This window comes from Oncorhynchus mykiss, chromosome 21 (assembly GCF_057628025.1).
Source record: "Oncorhynchus mykiss isolate SJ-2025 chromosome 21, ASM5762802v1, whole genome shotgun sequence".
NCBI lineage: Eukaryota > Metazoa > Chordata > Actinopteri > Salmoniformes > Salmonidae > Oncorhynchus > Oncorhynchus mykiss.
In genome coordinates this window covers 5,054,968-5,082,404 of record NC_143042.1, presented here as the reverse complement: position 1 = coordinate 5,082,404, position 27,437 = coordinate 5,054,968, and the positions used below count along the sequence as shown (strand labels likewise).

The window sequence follows — 27,437 nt, the reverse complement described above, 5'->3', positions numbered from 1 at the left end:
GGAGAATACAATAAATGGGCACTTCCGTTGAGCTGTCATCTGGCCCTTCATTTCAGTGGTGAGACCGTAGATACTGTGTATGTATATGTGCTGAACAAAAATATAAACACAAAATCTAGTGTTGGTCCCATGTTTCATGAGCTGAAATAAAATAACCCAGAAATGTTCCATACTCACAAAAAGCTGATTTCTCTCAAATGTTGTGAACAAATTTGTTTACATCCCTGCTAATGAACATTTCTCCTTTGCCAAGAAAATAAATCCACCTGACAGGTGTAGCATATCAAGAAGCTGATTAAACAGCATGATCAGCACCTTGTGCTGGGGCAATAAAAGGCCACCAAAATGTGCAGTTCTGTCACACAGCCACAGATGCCTCACCACTGCCCAGTCATGTGAGATCCATAGATTAGGGCCTAATGACTATTTCAATTTACTGATTTCCTATGAACTCTTGCTTTTATATTTTTGTTCAATATACAGAGTATATGAAACATTAACACCTGCTCTTTCCATGACAGACTGACCAGATAAAAGCTATGATCCCTTATTGTCACTTAAATCAGTGTAGGTTAAGGGGAGGACACGGGTAAAAAGATTGAGACATTGTGTGAATGTGTAAGACATTTAACTGCCTTTCAGCGGGCTATGGTAGTAGGTGCACTAGTTTGAGTGTCAACTGCAACGCTGCTGGGTTCTTCACTCAGTTTCCACTGTACCAACGGTCGACTTTTAATAGATTCAATAGAGAACTTGTAAGCATCAGTCCACACTACACCTACTGTAGTCTGTACATATGACAAATGAACTGGTCATCTCAATGAGCTACACAAAGTGTCAGAGCTCAGTGTTTAAATATCAAGCAGCTCATGTTGAAGAGACACTGCAGAGACAAGGAACAAACGCAAAACACGTTTAACCAATTTATTCATGAATATACATACAGTTATTGAGTACATTTAGTATTTGTAGCATAGCATTTAGCTTTGACAACAGCTGCTCAAGGAGTCAGACAGAATCCAGTCGTCCCTAGAACAGTCCAGACGTAATCTCCTGACTGCAGCAGTACTCCCTAGAGCTCCACTAGCGGCAGCAGCGAGGGCGCCACCACCCAACATACACCGACATGACTGTTTCCACTAAAGGAAAAGGTGGGTGGGCTTAAGCTACTTCCTTTTATTTCCATTCCCTGACTAAGTATTGCTCTTACATGCTTCAGTGTGACCTGCTGGGTGGGGTTGGCTACAGAGGGCGGTCAACAGACAGGACTTCTACCAGAACTCATTGCCACCTTTCCTTCACAGTGATAAATTAGCCGTATGCTCAGGGACCAGACAGGCACGAGCTTAACCTCGAGAGTTACAAGGCTCAAAAGCCACAACCACATGCCAACATAAGCCTGAATTTGGTCGTTTTCGTCCTCGGAAGGGAACCCGTTGCGAACCTATTGCTATCAGAGTACACAAGTCAAGTGGGATTCCCAAATGAAAGAGTAATGCACTTGGGAGAATCATGTATTACAGGGAAATGTTTCATGGCGCAGGAGAAAGCCCACAGGGCATCGTCAGGGCGCAGTATGACAACGGCCACCTCCAAAGTACTGCTCACTTTGATTTGCACACGGGCTACTGGACCGACAGCCAACCATAGAGGACACCACTGATACATGACTAAGTAGTACAAAGTGCTATAGAAAAAGACAAGTAAACTGTAGGCCTAACAAGAGCCTGAAGCAGATTGGGCATGGGGTGCCCCCTGCTGGCGAAACCGTGGAACTGTCCCTCGTCAAATCATCTGGAATGTTAAGGAGTGACTGGACAAGACCAAGATGCGTGCTGGAGGAAAAAACACTCCCTTAACACAAATTTAAATTCAGAAAGAACAGTAAGTATTTAATAGAAACCAATAAGTTGCAGACTCAGCTCATTAAATTTAGCAGCTAACACATGGTTCTGTTTCTTTAACAAATCAGACCACGTAGTCGAGGTAATATTCATCCCAAGAGAGCATTCAAACGTCCAATGCCTGTCAGTCTGCAAACTGGAATGTTTTAGAATGACAACTTGATTCAGCCCAAACAAGTGGCCAATAACCACTTTCCCTGCTCTAAATGGCATGCTTGAGTGGCCAAATGTGCACAGCGATTCAAAGTTTTTCATTAGCCATGACTAAATGCAGGGTTTTGCTCTGACCGTGCTCGAGGCCCACTAATACAATGACAAAAGAACTCCAACTCACAACCTGAACTGACCGGTAACTTTGGTAGCGCGAGGGAAAAGGAATAGGTTAGCTTTCTCATCACCTGCCTCAATGCAGTCTAACCACAGCTGTTGTCCAAGAGCAATACAACAAAAAACTTCACAAGAACCCAAACTAGTTTAGCAGTGAGAGAAACAAGATCATGCTTTCAGGGAGTTTGTGGCATTCTAACTATTTGTACAGGGGGGTGGGGGTCTAGTAAAATACTATGCATATCGAGACACTGCTCACATTATATTAGGAGGTTTTTGTAACAAAAATCTTGAAACCCTTTATTTATTTTTTTTATTTCTACCAAGAAAAATACAAAACATTATAAGGCGTAAGTAAGTGTTTTATTTGAGAAGCTGTTACAGTGCAGTTGATCCTCAAAGCCACAGCCTTCACTGCTGCTTGCACTCGGCTGGGGGATTTGCGTCTTTCTGCAAGAGACCAAAAGAGAGGACGTTATAGAGCTGAACTGAGAACCGAACATACACACTAATCACCCTCTCACACACACAGGTTTATGCTTCAGACATTTTTCTATGTCCATTTGAGACAAACACTGACAGGGTATAGGGCAATGTCATCCTGGCACTTAGGCTAGAGACTCCTGAACAGTGACCCAATAATAATCCATACTAGTATGTTCTTAAAGTATGCCACTGGGGGAAAAAGGCAATGTGCGTTGGTATCAGACCAGTGTTGGGGGGGTGAATACTACCCATACTACCCAAATTCAAGGTCCAAGACACCATCAATGGAGATGGGAATGTGGAGGTGAATATTCAAAATTTAAATATTAAACTTTAAAATGTATTGAGAGCCTTCACTACTGCTGCATAGAACCCCCACAGTGTAAATGCACTAACCCGTAGTGCTCATAACAGTGATGGGGAGGGGGGGGGGGGGGGGTGCACCACTGATGTCCTACAGACGCCTTTCTTTCCGTGGGGAGGAAAACTAATAATCTATTGGCAGCAATGCAGGGAGCGGGCCATAAACAGACCTACAGGGGTCAACAGCTCTCCAGGACAGAGGGGTGAACCTGAACTTCAACTCTAGTCAAACATTCACTTAGTCGTGCATCGATGTCAGTGGGAGACAGAGTGAAAATTCAACTGAAGTGGAAGTTTGGATTCACCCCACGCAGACGTAACAATTCAGGCATGTCCAATGGGAGAAAGACAATTAACAAGCATCCTTCCAGATGTAGACTACAGTCTCTGGAGTACAAAAGTGAAGAATGAGAGCATGAACAGAGCGATGGCTTAAGACTCAAAAACATCAAAATCCACAAAACAGGTGTGGCAAACGATCTATTATTCTCCAAAAGAATGTAGATATTGGTGTCACAAAATATTTTGTACAAAGACAAATAGGGTCAAATTGGAGGAAAGTTTAACTAGCTTCAACATACAGAAGAGAAAACTCAAACGCATCACCCACTACAGTTAGAGGGAAAAAGAAAAAAGCCACTATGTTAGTTGTAAGTGCAGGTGGAGGGGGGGGGGGGGGGGGGGGGGGGGTGCAAGGAGATTGAGGAATGGAGGTGTCAAAATGAAAAGGTGCAGGAGGGAGGCGGGGTGCGGTAAGCTGACAATTCACAAGCTGTACCTACCAGGAGAGGGTTATTTTCTACAGACATCACTTAAACCTAGTGAGGAAAAATTTAAAGAGTATAGCTGACAAAAGGTGCCATGTGATTGGAGATGAACATTAATGAATTAAAGGCAAAAAATAGGCAGAATACAGAATTCAAGAGGCTTTATACAGCAAAGAGAAGGAGTACTGTTCCCATTCACCCAAACAAAATCAAATAAAGCTTTGGCATGCAGAGCTATGAACCTAAAAGTCAAAACCTGAATAGATTTAGTATCCGATTCCAATTTCCATGCAGTCTCAGTTTAGCAAGGATGTAGACAGCAAGTAGAAACATGCTTTCAAGGCATTCCATTGAAAAGAAAACGTGGAAAAACACATTCCCCATGACCAGACGCTCACAAAAGGGTATTTGATTAGGTTCTTGAAGTGATATTGAGACCATTTAGAAATACCACTCTTTACCATCACTCTCATTCTAGAAGTTTCCAGGACACAGAATGAGACGAGTCCTGGACTAACGCCTCGATCACACCGATAGCGTCATTGAGCAAAATGTTATGCAGCATCATTTTGATGTGCAACAAAAGTTCAACATTCACCGTCTGCTACCAGTTCTGTCAAGCCATCTAACATACATTCCATAAATCCAACGTATCCACCACACAGAAAGCACTGAAACATTACTGCAAGGCCAATGCAGCGTGCCACTGGAAATAAAATGTACTTGTGTACCAAAACACAAATGTAGACTGCTTTATAGTCCAGGACAAGCCTTAATGTGTGTCTGGAAATCCAGCCCTTACACAGGAGGCAAGGGGACAGGGAAACGGTTCGGAAGGCTGTGTGTTCTGAGGCGACGTGGGATGCAGTAGTATATAGACAGAGAAATCCATCATGGCGGCTGGTGTTCATGATGCATTTGGAGTAGCGGTACACATTCTATTCTGTATGTTGAAATCTGATACTTCTGATCATTGGTCTCACATTAGGTCATGACAACATCAACAGTAAGCTCTCCCACCCACCTTGGGGTCATAGTCAGGGTCATTCTCCTCCTCTCCCTCCTCCTCACCCTCCTAGGAGAACAAAAGAGGAAACTGTTAAACACTGAGACAGACAAACTAGCTAAGGTCAATAACAGGAGTGGGTTAGTGAGGACCATGGCTAAGGCCAATAACAGGAGGGGGTTAGTGAGGACCATGGCTAAGGTCAATAACAGGAGTGGGTTAGTGAGGACTGTGGCTAAGGTCAATAACAGGAGTGGGTTAGTGAGGACTGTGGCTAAGGTCAATAACAGGAGTGGGTTAGTGAGGACCATGGCTAAGGTCAATAACAGGAGTGGGTTAGTGAGGACTGTGGCTAAGGTCAATAACAGGAGTGGGTTAGTGAGGACCATGGCTAAGGTCAATAACAGGAGTGGGTTAGTGAGGACCATGGCTAAGGTCAATAACAGGAGTGGGTTAGTGAGGACCATGGCTAAGGTCAATAACAGGAGTGGGTTAGTGAGGACCATGGCTAAGGTCAATAACAGGGGTGGGTTAGTGAGGACCATGGCTAAGGTCAATAACAGGAGTGGGTTAGTGAGGACCGTGGCTAAGGTCAATAACAGGAGTGGGTTAGTGAGGACCGTGGCTAAGGTCAATAACAGGAGTGGGTTAGTGAGGACCATGGCTAAGGTCAATAACAGGAGTGGGTTAGTGAGGACCATGGCTAAGGTCAATAACAGGAGTGGGTTAGTGAGGACCATGGCTAAGGTCAATAACAGGAGTGGGTTAGTGAGGACCATGGCTAAGGTCAATAACAGGAGTGGGTTAGTGAGGACCATGGCTAAGGTCAATAACAGGAGTGGGTTAGTGAGGACCGTGGCTAAGGTCAATAACAGGGGTGGGTTAGTGAGGACCGTGGCTAAGGTCAATAACAGGAGTGGGTTAGTGAGGACCATGGCTAAGGTCAATAACAGGAGTGGGTTAGTGAGGACTGTGGCTAAGGTCAATAACAGGAGTGGGTTAGTGAGGACTGTGGCTAAGGTCAATAACAGGAGTGGGTTAGTGAGGACCATGGCTAAGGTCAATAACAGGAGTGGGTTAGTGAGGACTGTGGCTAAGGTCAATAACAGGAGTGGGTTAGTGAGGACCATGGCTAAGGTCAATAACAGGAGTGGGTTAGTGAGGACCATGGCTAAGGTCAATAACAGGAGTGGGTTAGTGAGGACCATGGCTAAGGTCAATAACAGGAGTGGGTTAGTGAGGACCATGGCTAAGGTCAATAACAGGAGTGGGTTAGTGAGGACCATGGCTAAGGTCAATAACAGGAGTGGGTTAGTGAGGACCATGGCTAAGGTCAATAACAGGAGTGGGTTAGTGAGGACCATGGCTAAGGTCAATAACAGGAGTGGGTTAGTGAGGACCATGGCTAAGGTCAATAACAGGAGTGGGTTAGTGAGGACCATGGCTAAGGTCAATAACAGGGGTGGGTTAGTGAGGACCGTGGCTAAGGTCAATAACAGGAGTGGGTTAGTGAGGACCATGGCTAAGGTCAATAACAGGAGTGGGTTAGTGAGGACCATGGCTAAGGTCAATAACAGGAGTGGGTTAGTGAGGACCATGGCTAAGGTCAATAACAGGAGTGGGTTAGTGAGGACCATGGCTAAGGTCAATAACAGGAGTGGGTTAGTGAGGACCGTGGCTAAGGTCAATAACAGGAGTGGGTTAGTGAGGACCGTGGCTAAGGTCAATAACAGGGGTGGGTTAGTGAGGACCGTGGCTAAGGTCAATAACAGGAGTGGGTTAGTGAGGACCGTGGCTAAGGTCAATAACAGGGGTGGGTTAGTGAGAACCAGGTGAAGAGACCTAGCTAGCTAAGGCCTTACCTCGTCATCAGCCTCCTCTCCCTCCTCATCGTACTGCAACAAGAGGGGACACCAGTGTTAGGGGAACACATGTGAAGGCCAGTGGCTTGGTTCAGAGGTCTGGGACAGGGATGAGGCCATTACACACAGGCTGTGGTGGGTACTCACATCATCATCGTCATCCTCGATGGCCTCCCCCGTGAAGTACAACACAGCCCTGGGGACGATACGCTCGCGGATGAAGTGGCCGATCTCAAAGTCAGCGGCGAGGACAGCCTCAGAGTCCTCATCCTGGAGGGGCAAGAGTCACCGGCACGTCAGTCAGAGCTATGAGACTCACCATTCGGCCACACCAACTTTAGTCGAAAGACCACACTGTACCAGTGGTTGAATTGGAACACAGCCAAAATGTTCTACTGCTTGAGTTCCGGCAAAATTATATTGCACAAAGAGAAATACTGAGTTACGGCAACAAAAATAAATACCTGACCTCACTTCAGTCCACTTCAAGCATTACTTACCAGATCTCCACTTTCAGGGACATCAGGCGGGGTGAAGAAGTTGAAAAAGGAGTCGTTGGGGACTGTCTTGGTGACTGTCCTGACTGTGCCACGCCCCTTGTGCTTCTGCTTCTTCTTGATGGTCTTCAGGGTGATGTTCTTGCCCTTCGTCCAGTCGATCGTACAACTGCAGGGCGAGAGCGGTGGACACCAGGGTTACCAGGAGACCAGACGCAGGACTAAACACGCCAACCAATGACTAGAGTGTAGATGTTGCTTTGAGCCCTAAAGGTTAAGATAAGCCAAAGGTGTTAATAGAACCCCGTCAACATGATGCGTTGTTAGAAAGGACCACTTATTTTGACAAACCGGGTCATTCCTCACCCATGTCTTAGTGTTAGAAGGTAGTCTGTTGTAACTGACCAAACAAGCTGACAACAGAAGGGTGCATAAACCTGAGTATCTTATATTAATTCAAACGTAATTTAAAAGGAGAGAATTTTTAATTAACTCCATCTACTGACATGACCCTTACACCCCTCATGAAACAAACATTAGTGCCTGCAACAACTGTCCCAGAGCTGAAATAACCAAGAGACATGGACAAGACTCTCAGCTTTGGATCTCTAGTTTGATCTAGCATCCTTCCTTGTCCCAGAGGCTACGATGAGCAACTAGGGGGTTTACTAAGGATGCGCCATAGGATTAAGAATCCTAATTGAATAGGATCTCTATGGGACAACAAGGAGCAGTTTGACGGAGCGTCTTACCCTGTGCAGCCCATGATCTCAGGCCCGTCGAAGGAGAAGGGGTCGTTCTCATCAGGCTCAGACCTCATCTTGTAGGTTTTTGTCAACAAAGTGTTTGTGAAGAACTCATTGGGCTCAAAGTTGAATTCTAAAGAAAAGCTCTGGAGAGACAGAAAAAGAGCAAGAAAGAGTTGAATATTGGGAACAGTGGGAATACCCAAGATTCATTGGCTTTCAATACATTGATAGAACGGTAGAGAATTGCATCAGCAGAGCAGTGCGGTGCACAGACCTACCATGGGCTGGCCAGGGTCCGAGAATTTGACTTTGATATCTTGTAAGTGCTTGAGGATGGGTTCATCATGTTCCTGTAAAACATGAACAGCAGCTTGAACATTGGTATGGTATCAAAACAGAAACACCTTACCGTTGTACTGGTCTTTCTGGCACCAACACCAAATTCTCTTTTCTTACGAGCACAGATTTAGCCGACAGCCGTTTCATTGAGGAACGTTTAACTTCCAATACCTGTGATGTGGTCTCACCTACCTCAAATACACTGACGAAGTCACTCTGATAAGAGTGGCAATTAAAATCAGTTTCCCAACTTTAGCCCCCCCAAACAGCACCTTCTTGCTGAAGCCCGGGACAAAGTCACCTGCTTCAACTCATTGAGGGCTTGTCCAGGACTACAAGTGTGCTGTATGTATACACCATCTATTTTTAGGGGTGAAATAGCCTCATCAAGCCTGTAGGTGGTGATGAAGCCTCATCTTTAGGGAGCAGCAGCAGTCGTCTGCTGACCTACTTTCCTCTACTGCTCTCTAGTCTCTTTTCCTGCTGACAGTCCTCCACTCCCTCCAACACTCTGCCCGCCTACCTGCAGCATGTCGCTAAGCAGGTCGACGTTCTTGAAAACCGTTAGCCAGAACTCGGGAACGCCTTTGGGGTCCTCCTTCTCCTCATCCTTCTTCTCTTCTTCCACCTTGGCCTTCTCCTTCATCTCCTCCTGGAAGAAACAGGCAGGAGGAAGATCAACAAAAAAGGGGATTTAATGCACCATTTCACAGATGCCTATAAACAGAAAAGATACATGAGTCCCTGGTTAAAACCTCTAAATAGTCTATATATAATGTACACCTAGCACATCCACCATTACTGGAACCAAAACAGTCAGAACCCAATAAGTCAATCATGGGTACACCCTCCTGGTCCTGTCATCATGACCAGACAGTTAGAGGTCCCCAGGTTAGATTAATAAGACACGCTGAGGCACCAGACAGTAGAGGTCCCCAGGTTAGAATAATAAGACCTGCTGAGGCACCAGACAGTAGAGGTCCCCAGGTTAGAATAATAAGACCCACTGAGGCACCAGACAGTATTGGTCCCCATGTTAGAATAATAAGACCCGCTGAGGCACCAGACAGTATAGGTCCCCAGGTTAGATTAATAAGACCCGCTGAGGCACCAGACAGTAGAGATCTCCAGGTTAGAATAATAAGACCTGCTGAGGCACCAGACAGTAGAGGTCCCCAGGTTAGAATAATAAGACCTGCTGAGGCACCAGACAGTATTGGTCCCCATGTTAGAATAATAAGACCCGCTGAGGCACCAGACAGTAGAGGTCCCCAGGTTAGATTAATAAGACCCGCTGAGGCACCAGACAGTAGAGATCTCCAGGTTAGAATAATAAGACCCGCTGAGGCACCAGACAGTATAGGTCCCCAGGTTAGATTAATAAGACCCGCTGAGGCACCAGACAGTAGAGATCTCCAGGTTAGAATAATAAGACCCGCTGAGGCACCAGACAGTAGAGGTCCCCAGGTTAGAATAATAAGACCCGCTGAGGCACCAGACAGTAGAGGTCTCCAGGTTAGAATAATAACACCCGCTGAGGCACCAGACAGGTAGAGGTCCCCAGGTTAGATTAATAAGACCTGCTGAGGCACCAGACAGTAGAGGTCCCCAGGTTAGAATAATAAGACCTGCTGAGGCACCAGACAGTAGAGGTCCCCAGGTTAGAATAATAAGACCCACTGAGGCACCAGACAGTATTGGTCCCCATGTTAGAATAATAAGACCCGCTGAGGCACCAGACAGTATAGGTCCCCAGGTTAGATTAATAAGACCCGCTGAGGCACCAGACAGTAGAGATCTCCAGGTTAGAATAATAAGACCCGCTGAGGCACCAGACAGTATAGGTCCCCAGGTTAGATTAATAAGACCCGCTGAGGCACCAGACAGTAGAGATCTCCAGGTTAGAATAATAAGACCCGCTGAGGCACCAGACAGTAGAGGTCCCCAGGTTAGAATAATAAGACCCGCTGAGGCACCAGACAGTAGAGGTCTCCAGGTTAGAATAATAACACCCGCTGAGGCACCAGACAGGTAGAGGTCCCCAGGTTAGCACCAGACAGTATAAGTCCCCAGGTTAGATAAGACATGCAGGCATGGAGTCACCTGTACCTGCTTACTTACTGTCAACTCTTCCTCCTCATCAGCCTTCCACTCACACTCCTCCTCTGTGGGCTCATAGGCTGCTTTAACTATGTCACTTCGCTGGAGGGAGAGAGGGGGAGGAAACCAGTCAGTTCCTGTAAAGCCAACAGCCAGGAGGCCAGAGCAAAAACATTTAACAAAAAGCCCAGAACAGTCATGTGTTTAAACCAAGATAATGGACTAGGGGCTGAGGTGCCTAGACAGCAGTTTGGTCACACAGTCTGCATGTGTGAGCATCCCAGCTTGACCCCACCCCATTTTCTCAGCTCCATCTGCATCCCTGGAACAGGCTGCAGCTCTTTAGTCAGAGGATTCTGCTAAATCCCAGTCCGCTCCAAAGAGGGGACGGGGGGTAAAAGCTTGTCTGTCAGCATTGGATAGGCACCAGCAGGAACTACACATGGGCAGAGGAGTGACTGATCAACACTATATTGAGAATACTGGGGTGTATTCATTAATAAGAAAAATTTGGTGGGTGCTTACATTTGTACTATTTCACAAGATAATTAATATGCATGTGTGAATTGGAAATTATGTTCTTTGGAAACCCCGCCCACAGCAAATAACGTTTTGGACGCACACGGGACGAAACATGGAGGGACCTACCTGCATTTGGCCAAAAAGTGGCTCATTTTACTAAGGTTTGCACCAATGAAAACAACCCAAGCATAAAGTGCCCAGTCAAATGCAGCTTAGTTATAAGGTACAATGAATGGGAGATCCTATTGATACAAGGAACAGGGGTGTTCCTACCTTGTCGAAGAGGGGTTGGTAGAGAGCGGCGTACTTTCTCTCCAGTTCATGGACCTCTTCGTAGAACTTGGCCTCAATGTGGGCGCATTTCACTTGTAGGTTCTTTAGGGCGTTGACCCGTCTCTTCACTACCTTCGGTAAGCTGGACACGGGGAGAGAAAAAAGTCACAATCCCACACGGTGAAAGAACATCTTGACTGTCCAACGATGGTGTACATTACAAGATACTGGAGCCTCAAGCTCTGACAGCGGGAATAAACATCAACGAATGACAAACACTTACGCATGCATACGGACGCTTTTATGCAGAGCAACACCGTGCCGGGGAGAATGACTGCAGGACCTAGTATCCTCGGCTAGGAATTCAACCATAGGACCAGGAAGTAGAGGACTACTTCCACTGACATTCTAAAAACTAACGTTTTACGTAATGGCCTGGTCACCTCAGCCCTGGCGTTACGCAACCACAGCCAAGCCCCTCTGGCACAGCACCCCACTGAGGGGACGCTAGGAGATCTGAAGTACTGGCATCCACTGACAGGAAAAAACATTAAGGGACCAGATCCACAATAACTACACAAAAAAAAATGCAGAAGTGCTCACTCATCACAGCCACACGCTCCAATTGTGAGGGCACAATTAATCCGAGGCCAGAAAAACCACAGCCACTTCCATTAATCAAGATGGCAGAATATCCCGCGCTGCAATGCTTTGGTACGACATTGGGCCAAGAATCCCATGCCAAGAGCCGTTTAAAAACGGCATCTTTCTACACAGATTTTAGGGTGTCCACCCACTCTTTCCTGAGTGGGTGAAAACATGCTTTGGTGGTGATAAGATGTCCCTTATGTTATAAAATACATTGTACCAAGAAATTATTCTTCATGTTCTGAATCCTTGTGTGGGGTCTTTCTATAACATATTCAGAAAGTCAGGTGTGGAAAGCGTTCCACAGGGATGCTGACCCATATTGACGCCAATGCTTCACAGTCGTCAAGTTGGTTGGATGCCTTTCAGGTAGTGGACCATCACCGATACACAAATGGTGTGAAAAACCCAGCAGCGTTGCAGTTCTTGACAAACCGGTGCGCCTGGCACCTACCATACCCCGTTCAAACGCACTTAAATATTTTGCCTTGCCCATTTAGCCTCAATGGCACACATACCGTGTCTCCATTGGATTTAACAAGTGACATAAGGGATCATAGCTGTCACCATGTCAAGCTGTCATGGAAAGCGCAGGTGTTCTTAATGTTTTGTACTCAGAGCTCTGTTGACACTTCAGTGATGTATATCATTGTCTTCCCTTCTAAAAAAGAGGAACTTCAACTTTTGATTTTGGATCTGTTTTGCCTTTTAGATAAGGAATAAGAATACATGGACAGGGAGACCTGATCCTAGATCAGCAACGCTACTCCGAGAATGATACATAGGGCATCAGTTCACATTTTAGGACGCTGGTTTTTGAGACTGATGCGGAGACCACTTTTAAAAACACATTTCACTGCAACACCAAATCAAGAGGTGCACAACTGGGTCCAGAACACCTAGTGCCTAGGCATCATGTATGTGTGCCATAGCTCTTTTGTGAAGTCATTGGCCAAGGAGTCAATTCCAACTCATTTGCATACTAAAGGACAACCCAGCACAGAGCAGACCTAGAGGACTACAGTTATGGGACATTGCTTTGAAGGGGAATGCAGCAGCTTCTCATCACTGTAGCAGTGGCCTTCTTTGAATACTCTTAACTAGGTAACCTTCCTTGAGGAAATCCCTGAATGAAAAGCATTACCTTCGCATACCCAATCACGCACAGATAAGTGATTACCTCAAGGATGAGAGAACCAGAGGATGAACCTTTAATGCATCATTTTGTCAACCTATACTATAAATAGTGGCTGAAGTTTTGGTCAGTCGACCTTAAAATCAGAGCAACGGAGTGTGCAGAAACGTTCAGTTTTCCCTCTAGCACCTTCAAAAATAGGTTTTGGGTGTAGGTTAGATTCAGCTTAAACTACCAGTACTCATTTCCCACAGACATGTCAGAGGGATGTACCAGCGAATTGAGGACAGAACCAGAAGACAAGGAACATTCCAGCACCGAAGACATAGCACTGGCCTTGTTATCCCTCCATAACATACATACACACACAGGTACAGGGAGAAAGATTGCATGCCAAGAATGGAAGTTTTGAAAGTATTATATATAAATAAGACCACTACCCCAGTGAGAAGAACTTCTGTTGGAGCCTTAACATCTAAAGCAGGGCTGCATAACTAGGCTAGTCCCCCAGAGCTGCAGAGTGGGACAGAGTCAGGCTATGGCCAGTCACAGGAACACTGAGGAACTCGGACAGTGGCTGAATGCATCTACATCACCTCAAGTCAACTATTTCTGACGAGTACATACAGGACCCCAAAACAGAGTGGGTTTTCTGATGTACAATCTGTTGTCCATCCAACTGAGAACACCCATTGAAAAATGATTGTCTCCATCCAGAATCTGTATGGCTGAAGCTTGTGTCTCTCCTGGTTGGGGTTCTCACCTCTCCATGTATCCTGACGGCGAGCCCACCAGGCCGTCCAGCCTCTCCTGCAACGCGGCCAGAATCTGTGGGTTCTGCATCATCTGCACGGTGAGCTGACGAGCTGAGGGGAGACGGACAAAGCCAGGCACTACCATCAGACACAGACAACCATTCATAGCACCAGACCCCATACGGACAGATACATTGACGGAAGAAGGGAGTTCTGCATAAGAAATTCTAAGGGGGGGCAACTCCAAGTATTTTTAGGTCAACTAAGGACAGACAAAGTTACAAAAATAAATCTAAATCAAATAGAGGGCTGGGTTGCTGGTCAACAGGTTGCTCCCTTCACTTGTCTCCTTTCCTTCATCTTCACTGATCTGACAGTATTGGACAGGTGGAAGAATGCTACTGCCAAAACGCTGCCACCCGTCAAGCCTCTTCAGATTGGTGCAGACGAATGAGAGGACACAAGAAAAGGAAGTCACTTCACACTATTGACACAGAGCCCCGTGTTTCCTCCACAGAACACCTGACAAACTAGGATGCAATGTTCCCAGAGAGCGACCAGGGAGACCGCAAAGGGTATACTGTTTCTTCCAACCCTGAACCAGTTCCAAAATAATGACATTTCTATTTGAGAAAGACGGTGATAAAAATGTGCTTAGTGATCAACAGTCAGTTGGTCAGAGTGTCTGAGCCTCTGCTTGAAGACTCAGGTTCGACGCGAGCCCATAGAGGGAGCATTATAATCAAAGTATTCCCTTCCACCAAACAGGAGTCAACTTATTCCTAAAAGCTGTTAAGAGACATTTCCAAAGCGGAGAACAAACGCTTTGCCCATGGGACAAGGCAGCAGAGGGCTGCTGCATCATTTACATTCAGCAGGTATACTCTCCCTGCCTTGATTTACCTACACCACGCTTCAACTCCTTACGCCTCGGATTTGAGGGCCCTGCTGTGCCTGTCCCAACAATACCCCCCCATTTCCCTAAAGTGCTTAACTGTTGAGCAGGGTCTATAGTCAAACGCAGTGCACTATAGAGGGAATAGGGTGCCGTTAAGGACGAAATGGCCAACTCCTCGGCTGAGTGACAACTCTAAGTGCTGCGGCGGAGCGGGGACAGGGATGAGTGACAACTCAGTGCTGCAGCGGAGCGGGGACAGGGATGAGTGACAACTCAGTGCTGCAGCGGAGCGGGGACAGGGATGAGTGACAACTCAGTGCTGCAGCGGAGCGGGGACAGGGATGAGTGGGACGGCAAAATGTTCTGAATGCGTTCTAGACAAGGGACAGTTCTACTGATGACGAATGTCATTACAGACATCGGACGATAATTAGGATATTTGTTAGGCTCTGGCCGCATGAAAGCCTCTGTCAAGTGTGTGTGAGATCATTGTGACATATCACTGTGGTGGGAGACGATAAGCATTGCTGGGCTATAAATACCTGGGGCAGAGAGACATCTAATTCAGTCTACAAAGGACTGCCAGTTAAACCTCTATAAACAAAGCATGATTCTAAATAATTTGTGGACAGGTAAAAACATTCAGATTTCAAACCTAGACAATGTGGGCACAGAGGATTTTAATTAAACTGTCAACCTAACATTAACTGACCAGCAAGCAGAGGCTCATGACAAACTGATTCAGATTTCACTGTTGGTTGTTCAGTTGAAGTCAAATCCCCGGTGGGAACAGACATTAACGTTTAACAATCCCAGTCGCTTCCTCGGCAGGTAGTGCTGAGCCTTACCTTTGCTGTTGACGTCCTCTCCAGTCTCCTCCTCTTCCACGTCCTCCACGTCCTCCAAATCTGCCGGGTCCAGCTCAGCCTGGTCCTTACTGCACACACAGACACAGAGACAAATCAGTCAAAACAGACACCTGGAGCTTATTCAGGAATGAAATTTTACAAAAGCAATGTACTGTTTAGATGGTATGTGATTATATCGATTGTGTAGAATAGGGAAACTCAACTCTAATTACTTTGATACAAAAGAAGGGGTGTGTCAGACAATACTAATACATAGAGGCCTCCACACAGTACCTCTGACAGACTAGGAGGCAATGTTCCCAGAGAGTGAACAGGGACACAGCACAAAGGGTATACTGCTCCCCTGCCTCACTGAAGTTTCATCTAACACTGGATTTAAACACTGTTCATACTGATCCATGAACCAGGTTCCGAACCAGTGCAAAAATAATTAAATTTCTATCTGAATAAACCCCTGATCAACATAATGTCAAACATGTGGCGTCAGGCTACAATGCTAGTCATGGGGTAAAATAGGGTGATGCTACCCCTAGACACTGATCTTGGGTCAGTTTTGCATTTCTCCCCCCACTAGTGGTTAACTTCATTGTGATAGGGGGCAGTATTTTCACATCCGGATGAAAAGCGTGACCAAAGTAAACTGCATGTGTGTCAGAAGCTAGGACATGCATACAATTGGTAGATTAAGATAAATTAAGAGTTTTCTAAAACTGTTAAAATTAATGTCTGTGTCGATAACAGAACTTATTTGGCAGGCGAAACCCAAAGGACAAACCACCAGGGAAAAATTGAGGTCACCGTTTTCAATTGGTTTTCTATAGTAAACTATATTTATGAGGTTCCTGGTTGCAGTTTCTATGGCTTCCACTAGATGTCAGTCTTTAGAAATTGGTTGATGTTTTTCTTTTGAGAAATGAAGTAGGGCTGTTCATTGTGAGTGTCAAGCCAAGTGGACTCTTGTGTGACGACCGTGAACTGGAGCTCACTCCACATTGTTTTTATCCGCTATTGAACACAATATATTCCGTCTTAAATTTGATCAATTATTTACATTTTTGGATATCTAAGGTTGGATTAGGAAAGTTGTTTGAAATGTTTGGACCAAGATTACAGGTAATTTATTAGATAATGTGTAGTCATGTTGGGCGAGTTGGAACCGGTGTATTTCTGAATCAAGCGCACCAAATAAATGGACATTTTGGGGATATAAAGAAGGACATTATCAAACAAAAGGACCATTTGTGATGTTTCTAGGGCATTTTGGAGTGCCAACAGAAGATCTTCAAAGGTACGGCATGAATTATATCATTATTTCTGATTTTTGTTGCACCTGCCAGGTTGAAATGTGTTTTTCATGTGTTGGTATGTGTGGCGCTGTCCTCAGATAATAGAATGGTTTGCTTTCGCCGCAAAGCCTTTTTGTAAAAATCTGACATGGTGGCTGGATTAACAACAAGTAAAGCTTTATTTTGACGTATTGCACTTGTGATTTTACGAAAGTTAAATATTTATAGTAATTTAATTTGGCGCTCTGCAATTTCACCGGATGTTGTCGTGGTGGGACAATCCGAAAGAAGTTAAGATTGGGTGAGGGGAAGTTGATGCTAGACCTGTATATAGGGGAAACTTCACCCAGAGACTCCTGCAGTCAGTCACGACTGTATACAATAAGGCAGATGAAGGGATAAACAGTTGACTGTCTGTCTGTTCCCTGTGGTTTGAGACAGCCACAGGCCTGCTGGACTAGGGCCAAGGCCCATTACTCAAACTCAGGGAGGCGTTTTGAGTGGCTGGAGGGAGCCGGCGTAACCCAAGCCCAGCCATGGCATCCCAAGCAGCCCAGGCTGAGTAAACAGCCACATCGAGCCACAGCCCAGCGAGGAAACGTCTCCGCAGTGTGATCGACAGCTGGCCATCCTCCTCTGCATCAGATACCAGGGGAAGAGGACTGACTCAGCTCTGCGGACGTATGGACCAAGCATCTCAGAGTAAGAGTGCTGATCTAGGATCAGGACCCCCATGTTATTATATTAACTGTGCTCTAAAATGTAAACACTACTCAGACACTTGATATATACACCCACCAGTGTCTAATATTTGACGGCTACTAGAAGCCAAATTGATAAAGGATAATGGCATTCCTAAACTGCATGTGCATTGAACTCATGTCATGATTTCACCCAACACTCCTGTGCCATTATCCAAATTGTTTTTGGTAGATGGATGTCTTGGGTGAACAAATCAGACTGCTTGGCTGCATGATTAGTTTCCTTTCTAACCAAGAGCTCCACAACGATCCTGAACCTGACAGGTTAGCGTGCTGATGGGGGGCTCGTTCTGGAATACCCTGGAGGTTTGACCACAAACATTGGCCTGAATTGGGGAGGGGTGCCACCCACATGGACTTAAACACACATGCATATTTCTGCCTAAGACAAGAAGCTGCACTTGAGGTATAAAACTAAAAAAGGTTGCTTTAGCTTTCCTTTGTGAAACGTTATGCTGCGGTGTGCACAAATGAATGTGACAGTTTTTTTTTTGAATTTTTGTTGTTGTTGAATTTTACCCCTTTTTCTCCCCAATTTCGTGGTATCCAATTGTTGTAGTAGCTACTATCTTGTCTCATTGCTACAACTCCCGTACGGGCTCGGGAGAGACGAAGGCTGAATGTCATGCGTCCTCCGATTCCCAACCAGCCGTACTGCTTCTTAACACAGCGCGCGTCCAACACCGTGCACCTGGCAACCTTGGCTAGCGCGCACTGCGCCCGGCCCGCCACCAGAGTCGCTGGTGCGCGATGAGACAAGGAGATCCCTACCGACCAATCCCTCCCTAACCCGGACGACGCTAGGCCAATTGTGCGTCGCCCCACGGACCTCCCAGTCGCGGCCGGTTACGACAGAGCCTGGGCGCGAACCCAGGGACTCTGATGGCACAGCTGGCGCTGTAGTACAGCGCCCTTAACCACTGCGCCACCCGGGAGGCCAATGAGACAGTGTTAACCAACATTTCAAATCCAGGTTGGCTTCCTGGCCAGGCTACACACCATAGCAGGTACAGCCAAAATGACAGTGCACGGGACCTCAACACACCTCCAGGCAAATCAATGACAACAGGGGTAGGGTAATTAGGGCCCTATTAAATCTCCAATGCAGAGAACACGGATGGAAACACTGAATCCAGACATTAGGGGAATCAACAAAATTCAAACATTTATTTAAATGAGTTGGGAATCAACTAAATTAATTGAAAATGAATTTGCAGAAGTTTATCATAAGACATGAACAGAATACATCTGAACTTTCTTAAAGGCAATGAGAACTTCCCTTCTCAGTATGTGCAGTTCGCGTATCTACCACTTTGTAGCTGTTAGCAATGATGATAATTAAAAGTACTCTAGTAGACACGGAAAGGCTTTCCCAAGAATACTCTAAATGAAATGCTAACCACAAAGTAGCATATGCTGACCTGGCAGAATCATACTATGATTGCCATCAATCCAGTGGGTACTTGTTTTGCAAACTACCATCACATGTGTGACATAAACAAACACAGCTAATCAGCCTTTCGGCTAGATGAACATTGGACTTAAAAGGCTAACACCAAGAAATGTAAAGAAATCAATCTGAATTGATAAGGCCCTAGGTAACGATGCAGAGGTGGGATTGTTTTAGTATAGGACACTTGTGCAATAAGTGTCTTTCCTTGCTGCACAGAACTCAGGCTGCACAGCCAATCAAACGGAGAGGATGCACTTACTTGTCCATGTCTGCCATCTTAGCCAAGTCTCGAGTGATGCTGCTGGAGGGAAGGGAAGAGAGTTAGACAATGTATGATACATGCTACTTTTGACACAATTGTTAATTCACAGCAGGAAATACATATGTTCAATAAACAAAGGGCTTCTGGGAATAGATTATTTATTGAAATAGGCCCTAATGACTTATTTACAAGACTAGCATTACATCGTCTTGTTTGATGGAAGGTTTACAACAGGCAAATAATATCATACCCTTAAATTCAATACAGTTGAGGACATCTCCCAGTGTGTAGAAACTGACATTAGGAGCTTGTGAACGAACTAAAGCACCCACAGGAGGGCTGAACATCTGATTCCAAGCACTCTGCCTGCTTAGAGCAAAATGGCCACCAACTGTAATCCTACCTCAGTTTCTCCTCCCACTCCCAGATGAAAACAAAAAAAGGGCTGCTTTTGGCTCCCTGTCATGTTGGTTAGTGAAATGTGCATGAAAGAACTCCCAGGCGCCCAGCTCACCGACAGCCCTGTTAGCTGTGCTGAGGCATTAAGTAACATAAGCCTTAGTTAAATCGTCCTACATATCTTAACCTCTTGCCCATCTCATTTGGTTTGGGCAGAGATAATCTGTGCTCCGCAGTGTGCCATGGGCTGGGGCTTTGGATGCAGGCGACACTGGGGCTGCCATCTGATAACAGCACCAAAGCAAGGCCCTGTTTAGACATGTGTACCCCCCCTATAAACTTCCAGGCATGGAGGAGAGAGCAGAGGGGGACTGGAGCTATGTAAAACACCTAATCCTAGAGGGGGCAGAGACCGCAGCTAGTAGTTCCAGTGACCCTTAACACAATTGAAGAGGTACACAGCTGGACCAACTCAGACTTGCACTTTGACCATACAGGCTGTTATAGAGGCCATCACATGAAGGTTGACAATTAAAAGCCATTAGTCACATCACATTAGGCATTGAATTAGACTCCAGACCCCCCCTGGGGGGAGAATGTTTACCACAGGGTTAGTACACATGGAGAAACACAAGAGCCAGATCAGCTTTTCCTCACACCAGTGTCTGATGCAACCACAGCAGTGACCAAACCTCCAAAGACATAAGGCATTAGGTGATGATTTGCTGGAGGGTTCTCCTTACCACTGTGGTATTAGGTTGATGGTGGTCTTCAAATGGGCTTTAAAAAAAAGCGGTGAGTTAAATAAAAAGTGGCTGGTATCCCCAAAATGTGGTGAACTCGACTAATTACAAAATTATACCACATCTTAATAGCTGCCAGGTAGACATCATTTCTGGCTCCATGGAATGAGTGAAAACAAATTCAAACAATATTCTATTGGACAAGCTCTGTCTCCAGCAGAGATTTCCGTGCAGCTCAATCAAAGCCAATGTGAAGGCAAAGTCTCTCACTTGAAAGATACTTGAGAGAAAAATGTCCCCTTCAATGTTTACTACATAACCTTCACTGTACTTAGAGAGTGAAGTATGGGGAAATGACATGTTATAGTGCCAAATTCATCGCAGACCAAGGCTGTTGTGCGATAAATCAGTATAGAAGGTTTACTGGCCTGGTTGGAGAACAATGCTACAAAATTAATAAGTGTCAGGGAAACTTAGCAACAGTTTAACAGTGCTGATGTAGACCTGGCCTGCAATGTCTGAAATGCACGACTGTCTCCATCTTTCAGCAGCTCCTCTTCTCTCCCTCACCTTCCTAATGGCCTGTGCCCATTGGTTAAGAAGCGCACAGGCTGCCCACCACTCACCTGCAGCAGTTTAAATAGGCCAACTGAAAAGCTGTCCAAAAATCAAATGTTAAGCAGCTGAAAGGGAGATTACCGGGCAGAGGGACCAAAAAGAGGATAATTCCAGGCCTAAACTTGGTCATTGAAATTCCAAAACGGCACACTGCACTACCGTAATGATATTGTTGAAAATGTGAACCAATACCATTTGGATCGACCTGTAAAACACCATGAGATTCACATGACGACGTCTGACCAGCGAACAGATCAAACATTCCCCACCAATAGCCAATGCGAGAGCTCTTAATAGCCATAAAAAGCTTGAGAATAGCAACAGCAACATTCAAAAACAGACAATGACTGCATTTCAGTCTGACATTGATAAAGTGGATTTCCTCTGATGAAATAGATTTAGGATGATCCAAACTGCATCTGAAACAGTCAACTAGGCATCCCACTAATGCTTTAGGCATGTTACATCGACGTGTAAAGAACGCACCACTGTCAGAGGGGACTAGAATCATAACTCGAGATAGTGTTGGGGAATAGTGAACTACATGTATACTGAACAAAAACGCAACAATTAACGATTTTGCTGCGTTAACAGTTCATAAGGAAATCAGTCAATTGAAATACATTATTAGGCCCTAATCTATGGATTTCACATGATTGGGCAGGGGTGCAGCCATGGGTGGGCTTATGCCCACCCACTGGTGAGCCAGGTCCAGACAATCAGATTGAGCTTGTCCCCCACAAAAAGGATTTGTTACAGACAGAATTACTCCGTTTCATCAGCTGTCCAGGTCTCATCCAATCCCGAAGGTGAAGAAGCCCGATGTGGAGGTCCAGGGCTGGCCTGGTTACTTAAACATGGTCTGCTGTTGTGAGGCTGGGTGGACATACTTCCAAATTCTTTAAAAATGACCATGAGGTGGCTTAAGGTAGAGAAATTAACATTCAATTCTGGCAAAAGCTCTGGTGGACATTCCTGCAGTCAGCATGCCAATTGCACACCCCCTCAACTTGAGACATCTATAGCATTGTGTTGTGTGACAAAACTGCACATTTTAGTGGCCATTTATTGTCCCCAGCATTTAATCAGCTTCTTGACAAGACACCTGTCAGGTGGATGGATTATCTAGGCTACCTGGGGCAGCAGGTGGCCAAAGCGTTGGGCCAGTACCTGAAAGGTTGCAAGAGGGAATCCCTGAGCTGACAAGGTAAAGAAAACTGGTGGTTCTGCCCCTGAACAAGACAGTCAACGTACTGTTCCTAGGCAGTCATTGTAAATAAGAATGTGTTATTAACTGTCTAGCCTAGCTAAATAGATACAAATCTAGGCAAATGAGAGATGCTTACAAACAGGGATGTAAACAAATCTGTGTATTTGAGTGAAATAAGCTTTTTGTGTGTATGGACAATTTCTGGGATATTTTATTTCAGCTCATTAAACATGGGACCTAAACTGTACAGGTGTTTATATATTTTTGTTCAACTAGTAACTTAGCATTTTGCAGTAAACTTCCAGTGTTAGTAATTGATAGCATGGGCAACTATTTTAAGAGTAGCTTCCAACACTGTCAGCGAGTTGTGTTTCAGCAACAGTTCCAGGAATACCTTTCAATCAATTGATTACCTAAACTCTACATGACAGTTTCACAAAGGGGTCATTAGTACTCAAATTGATGGGGTCATATTAATGCCATGTGATAATGAGTAGCAGATGACTGCCTCAAAACACACAATGACAAAAGACAAAGCATCTGAGACGTTCAAACATCAATACCGGAACAGCCATCATCCATAGCACAAAAATAAGCGGTTCAATTAAAAAATAAATAATAATTCGGAATTATACCATTAGGGCCTTTTCTCGCAAACAAAAAATGTAATGTCGCCTTAGCAGGAGTCATCAGGACCAATATCGATTCTACAAGTTGTGACAATAGTTGGTTCATCCTCATTTCTTGACAAAAGTTAGCCATACAAATCACAGCCAGGTAGGATGTAGTAGTCAAATACACACAATCTAGCTATAGGCAAAAGCTAGCTTAAACTGTGGCTAGAATGTCTAATGAATAATTTTTAGTTATATTGCAATGATAAGCATTGGCAGAAACAAAGGCAGCTTTAGATGTGATAACAGCTGAAACATTGTTATTGTATGAGTGTAATTCAATGCATTTTTCACCAAAAGTGAAAATAGCAGATCTTCAGTGACTGAAATCCCCCAATGGTAGTTACACATACATCCCTTCAATGAGCCTTTCAAACCCAGCGACCACGTGTTGCATGCTCAAGGCAAGCTATGAGCAATGGCTCTCACCCACAAAGAAAGCCGGCCAGCCAGCTAGCTAGCTGTAAAGCAGCATATGCATTTAACTAACCTACCACTGAAACGTACAAATTACACAGCTCCGTGGAATCTAGCTAGTTAGCTACCACATGCACTATAATGGATACATTTGCGGTAACGTTAACTAACTGGTTGTGCAAGTTTCCAGCTAGCTAACTACTTCGCCAGCAAGTCAACTAACGTTAGCTAGTTACAGCTACCTAGCTAACGTTAGTTTGGCATACGCACTTTTATTGGGCAAGTACTCAAGTGACAGTCCATATTTGATTGGCAACGTGACCTGCTGGGCAAATATTGGAAACCTCAAATAATATTAGACCAAAATAAGAGAACCGTTAGCTAGCTATGTGGCTATCGAAATTAGCCAGCCAACTACAAACATGTCAAAAGTCAGGTGAAAAGACGGAGACATACGTCCCATTTTAGTGTGTAGCCTGCTAGTTAGCGGTATAGCTCGAACAGTGATCAGACACAACTTGTACCCACCACATCTCCGTCCCATCACTTAACTACCCTACATAAAGGCTAGTCAATAAATAAGGTCAGGTCTAAATAAAAAAGACACGACATCCGATAAAACCAATAACTGAATGATGCAAATTCTGATGATTTGTCACGAACGTTATGGCGTTTGTATTTACAATACAACGTCTCGAAAGGGCGGAAAATTAGCCATTTTCGTCATCGTGCATGTAACGTTAGCTAGCTAACGCATCATGGTGGAGCCTCTCGTCTCTCAATGGCTGCTACTAGCCATCCGACTTAGTTAGCTGGCAAGCTACCGTCCTATTCTTCCCGACCACATCCACACAAATATTTAGTTCAAGACGATAAGAACAACCCCACATTCGTACCCATCTAAGAGTACAATATATATATATGCGCCACTTTGTTGTATTGCTAAAGTCCAAGCTAAGGTGATTTCAAGTCATTCTCTTACCTTTAGCTGGCGGCTTGACTAGGTGGATCTACGCAGTGAAGCGGTCGCAAAGCAAAAGACTCCGCTCTTATGGCGGTAAAAGAGAGAACCATCCCGCCGCTTGCGCTCATTTACATCTTGCGTCATCACGTAAACCAGGGTAACGTTAAGCCTATGGGAGGGGCCGGTCAAGAATATTTGATGAAGTGTTCTGTCACCATCGTCATCAGATATGTCTAGTCATTCCACTCTAAAACAATTTCTTCTGCAATTATGAATATTTGCATCATATCTTATGTCACCATGCCAACCAGACCATAGCAACGTGCAATTTCCCTGGGTCCCAGACAGTATGGTCCAATTAGAACAGTGATTGTCTTGGGGGATTAAAGCAAACCATGACATGTATTCACCTAGACTTGTCTTGAATGCTGGTACCATGAGTTGATATGAATCAGAAATAGCCTTTGGTCATAGAATTGATCCTCAAAAGGCTTCATTTTGATCACCGGTTAAGCCAGGCCCAAAGGCTACCTGTTTAACCGATGTGAGCGTTGTCCTGCCCAGAGGCCCAGGCTTTTGTGATACTGTCAATTAGAAGCTTGTTTCTGCAGCACATGCTCGAGTCCCCAATGCAACGTCCACGCTGCCTGCTATACTGGTGGCAGCAGTGTGATTTGTCGTTCTCTTACACATCGGAGAAGCTGCTCTGTACGGAAGGTGGACACTTCACGATAGAGTGAATACTGACTTCCCACAGCCTGTGAGGAAGGATAGTCCGTGGTGATGATCATCCTAACCCTAGCAACACCATAAGAGTTGTTAACTCATGTAGAAAACAAATATAGCATCGTTTGCTCGTTTGACTCCAGACTCAGTTTTAGGCAACATGTGAGGATTACAGTGTGAATCATACATCAACAAGAGGCCTATAGACTGACTATTATTCACTAGGCCCAACAAAGATTCTACACTGAGAGCAGTTTTAGATAAAAGTCATAAGTGTGATCCAAATCTTCCAATTGGCGGAAGTCTTTCCCACATGTGGGTTCCTGTCAAAAACACTTCCCATTCATACAGACACTTTACAACGCCTGTTGCGCAATACAGCATAACAGATGGTTGTGCATTCATTAGTTATTACTCAATAATTGTTTTGAGTGTTTTAGCTCCAACAACAGATATTGTATATGAATATTTCTGACTATTGCACCCATAGAGATCCTATGTATATATTCATGAATTATATCATCTCTATGGTTGTACCTGACTGTAGTTGTTGTCAAGTGATCCTGCTTCCTTATGTTTAAGAAGAGGATCATAGCAATTTAAGTATTAATAGAATGATCCCTTGGAGCATACACTTTACTCTGACATTTATGTTTTATGTTGTGCACAGTTGGTAGCATCATGACTCATGATCATGATAAAACTGCCATGGCCCCAAGACAAGGGGCTCCTGATGTGGATATTCACAGTGAATGGCATTGATGCCAATACCCACGGCAGGTAGCCTAGCGGTTAGAGCGTTGGTACAGTGACTGAAAGGTCGCTAGTGGAGCTAACAAGGGGGAAAAAATCAATCGGTGCCCTTGAGCAAGACATTTAACCCTAATGGCTGGCTGTGACACCATTATCCGAGGGTGTCTCAGGGGGCGTTTGAATTTGAAAAATAAAACACATTTCCTGAAACAGGACAAAAATAAGCACCGACCAAATCATTTATTTGTATGATACAAATCATTACTGGTGCCCATTAATCAATTGTAGAGAATCAGAAGTGTTAGAGATTTGCCTAGTTAAATAAAGGTTAAATAAAAGTAAATAAATACCAGGACCCATTCAGTGTTTAATAAGTCTATTTATTATTTCAAAGTGACAAAGTAGAGCTTTATTCAAGTGTATTGTATATCATGTTATTGAGTTAAGTAAATTGGATCTTTACAATTCCTGGGTAGTGTTCGTTACGGCATACAACAGAAAACGTTTTCAAAATGTTTTGACACGGAAATCAGAGTTTCCTATTGAACAAGTCCAGGTTGTCCCTCCCTGTTTCAGTCCATTAAGTTGAGAACATTTCATCTTTAAAACTCATGGGTAGTGTTCATTAGTGCATGCAACGGAAAACGTTTCAAAATGTTTTGACACGTTAAAAAAACAGAAATCGTGTGACACTTTTGGTATACTGTTTACCACATTGTCTCAGCAGATAGTCCTCTTAGACAACCTCTCATAAGTAAATAGGGTAATAAACACGCTGTTCAAGTCCCCTTATTGCTCATCTTGATGTTGTTTATTTATTTTTTCATTTATACAGGTAAGGCACTTAAGAACATATCATTTTTCACAATGACAAAGTTTTAGCTTTTCTATTGTAAATCAGGTACAGCGTTCGAACAGATGACAATAGTTTCAAAACACAACCTATATAGAAAGGGATATTAAATATTGCCGCATTCAAGTGCTAATCGGAACTAGGAAACTCTGACTTGCTAACTGGTTATAGTTATACACGTGCCGCGATCAACCAGTTAGTTAGCAAGTCGGAAATTTCAGAGTTTCCTAGTTCCGACTTAGACATAACGAGTATCCAATCCATTGTGTTGTAGTCAATGCATGACATTCACTCCATCTGGGCAAAAACAGTTGGAATCAATGTTGTTTCCACATCATTTCAACAATAAAAATCCAATGTGACAACGTTGAATCAACGTGGAAAACTGATAGAACTTTTTTCACCCAATTTTTTACCTTAATCCAAAGACATGGCAATTTTTGTTGTTATTGAATTAACGTTAGTTCACAACTCAACCAAATGAAAACAAGACGTTGAACTGATGTATGTGCACAGTGGGATGGCCATGTGAATTTTGTCATTTCAGAGTAGGCTACTCCTGTAATATTAATTGGGATTTGAAGCAACATGAAAAAAACAGTTAGACAAAAAGGAAGTAATGTGTATAAAAAACAAGCTGGTTTTGTGTAATTGGAGAACAAATATGGTATATGTTGGGTGAAAGAAAAAATGAGTTTGCTATTGCATCAATACCCATATAAATGAAGGAGGTCTTGTAAATGCTATTCCAAATGTCTCGGTTCTTTCGAAGCATAGTGTTTCTGGCAACTGCTCACACTACTGATACCTGGTACAGG

The 27,437-nt window shown here is 44.4% G+C and overlaps 1 protein-coding gene and 2 non-coding genes across 10 annotated transcripts; all 3 read right to left on the bottom strand.

Annotated features, from left to right (window-relative positions):
- Positions 1 to 910: 910 nt before the first annotated feature.
- LOC110499760 (nucleosome assembly protein 1-like 1) lies at positions 911 to 24,428 on the bottom strand. 8 transcript variants are annotated; one of them, XM_090213573.1, is made up of 15 exons: positions 24,306 to 24,426; positions 19,260 to 19,298; positions 15,480 to 15,568; positions 13,742 to 13,844; positions 11,196 to 11,337; positions 10,422 to 10,502; positions 8,824 to 8,952; positions 8,240 to 8,311; positions 7,965 to 8,104; positions 7,216 to 7,381; positions 6,863 to 6,985; positions 6,716 to 6,748; positions 4,872 to 4,922; positions 3,863 to 3,898; positions 911 to 2,681 (listed from the first exon to the last, which is right to left on the bottom strand). In XM_090213573.1, exons 2-14 carry the CDS (start codon positions 19,274 to 19,276, stop codon positions 3,893 to 3,895), a joined length of 1,152 nt encoding a protein of 383 aa, XP_090069699.1. In that variant the 5' UTR covers positions 19,277 to 19,298; positions 24,306 to 24,426; the 3' UTR covers positions 911 to 2,681; positions 3,863 to 3,892. The 8 variants fall into 8 exon arrangements, with proteins under 8 accessions (XP_090069699.1, XP_090069697.1, XP_090069695.1 ...); XM_090213571.1 differs by having other exon boundaries at positions 10,410 to 10,502; positions 24,306 to 24,413; XM_090213569.1 differs by lacking the exon at positions 3,863 to 3,898 and having other exon boundaries at positions 24,306 to 24,428.
- Positions 7,763 to 7,892, bottom strand: LOC149972959 (small nucleolar RNA SNORA14). The gene has a single exon (XR_016490448.1). It is a non-coding gene; the product is annotated as a small nucleolar RNA SNORA14 (small nucleolar RNA).
- LOC118938965 (small nucleolar RNA SNORA57) lies at positions 13,244 to 13,384 on the bottom strand. The gene has a single exon (XR_005036359.2). It is a non-coding gene; the product is annotated as a small nucleolar RNA SNORA57 (small nucleolar RNA).
- Positions 24,429 to 27,437: the final 3,009 nt, after the last annotated feature.

Bases quoted from the DNA above. Each gene is read 5' to 3' on its own strand.
- LOC110499760 (XM_090213567.1), bottom strand. The intron at 13,845-15,479 runs GTAAGGCTCAGC...GTCTCCCCTCAG, and splicing joins AGAGGACGTCAACAGCAAAG to CTCGTCAGCTCACCGTGCAG. The intron at 7,382-7,964 runs GTAAGACGCTCC...CTCGCCCTGCAG, and splicing joins GAGATCATGGGCTGCACAGG to TTGTACGATCGACTGGACGA.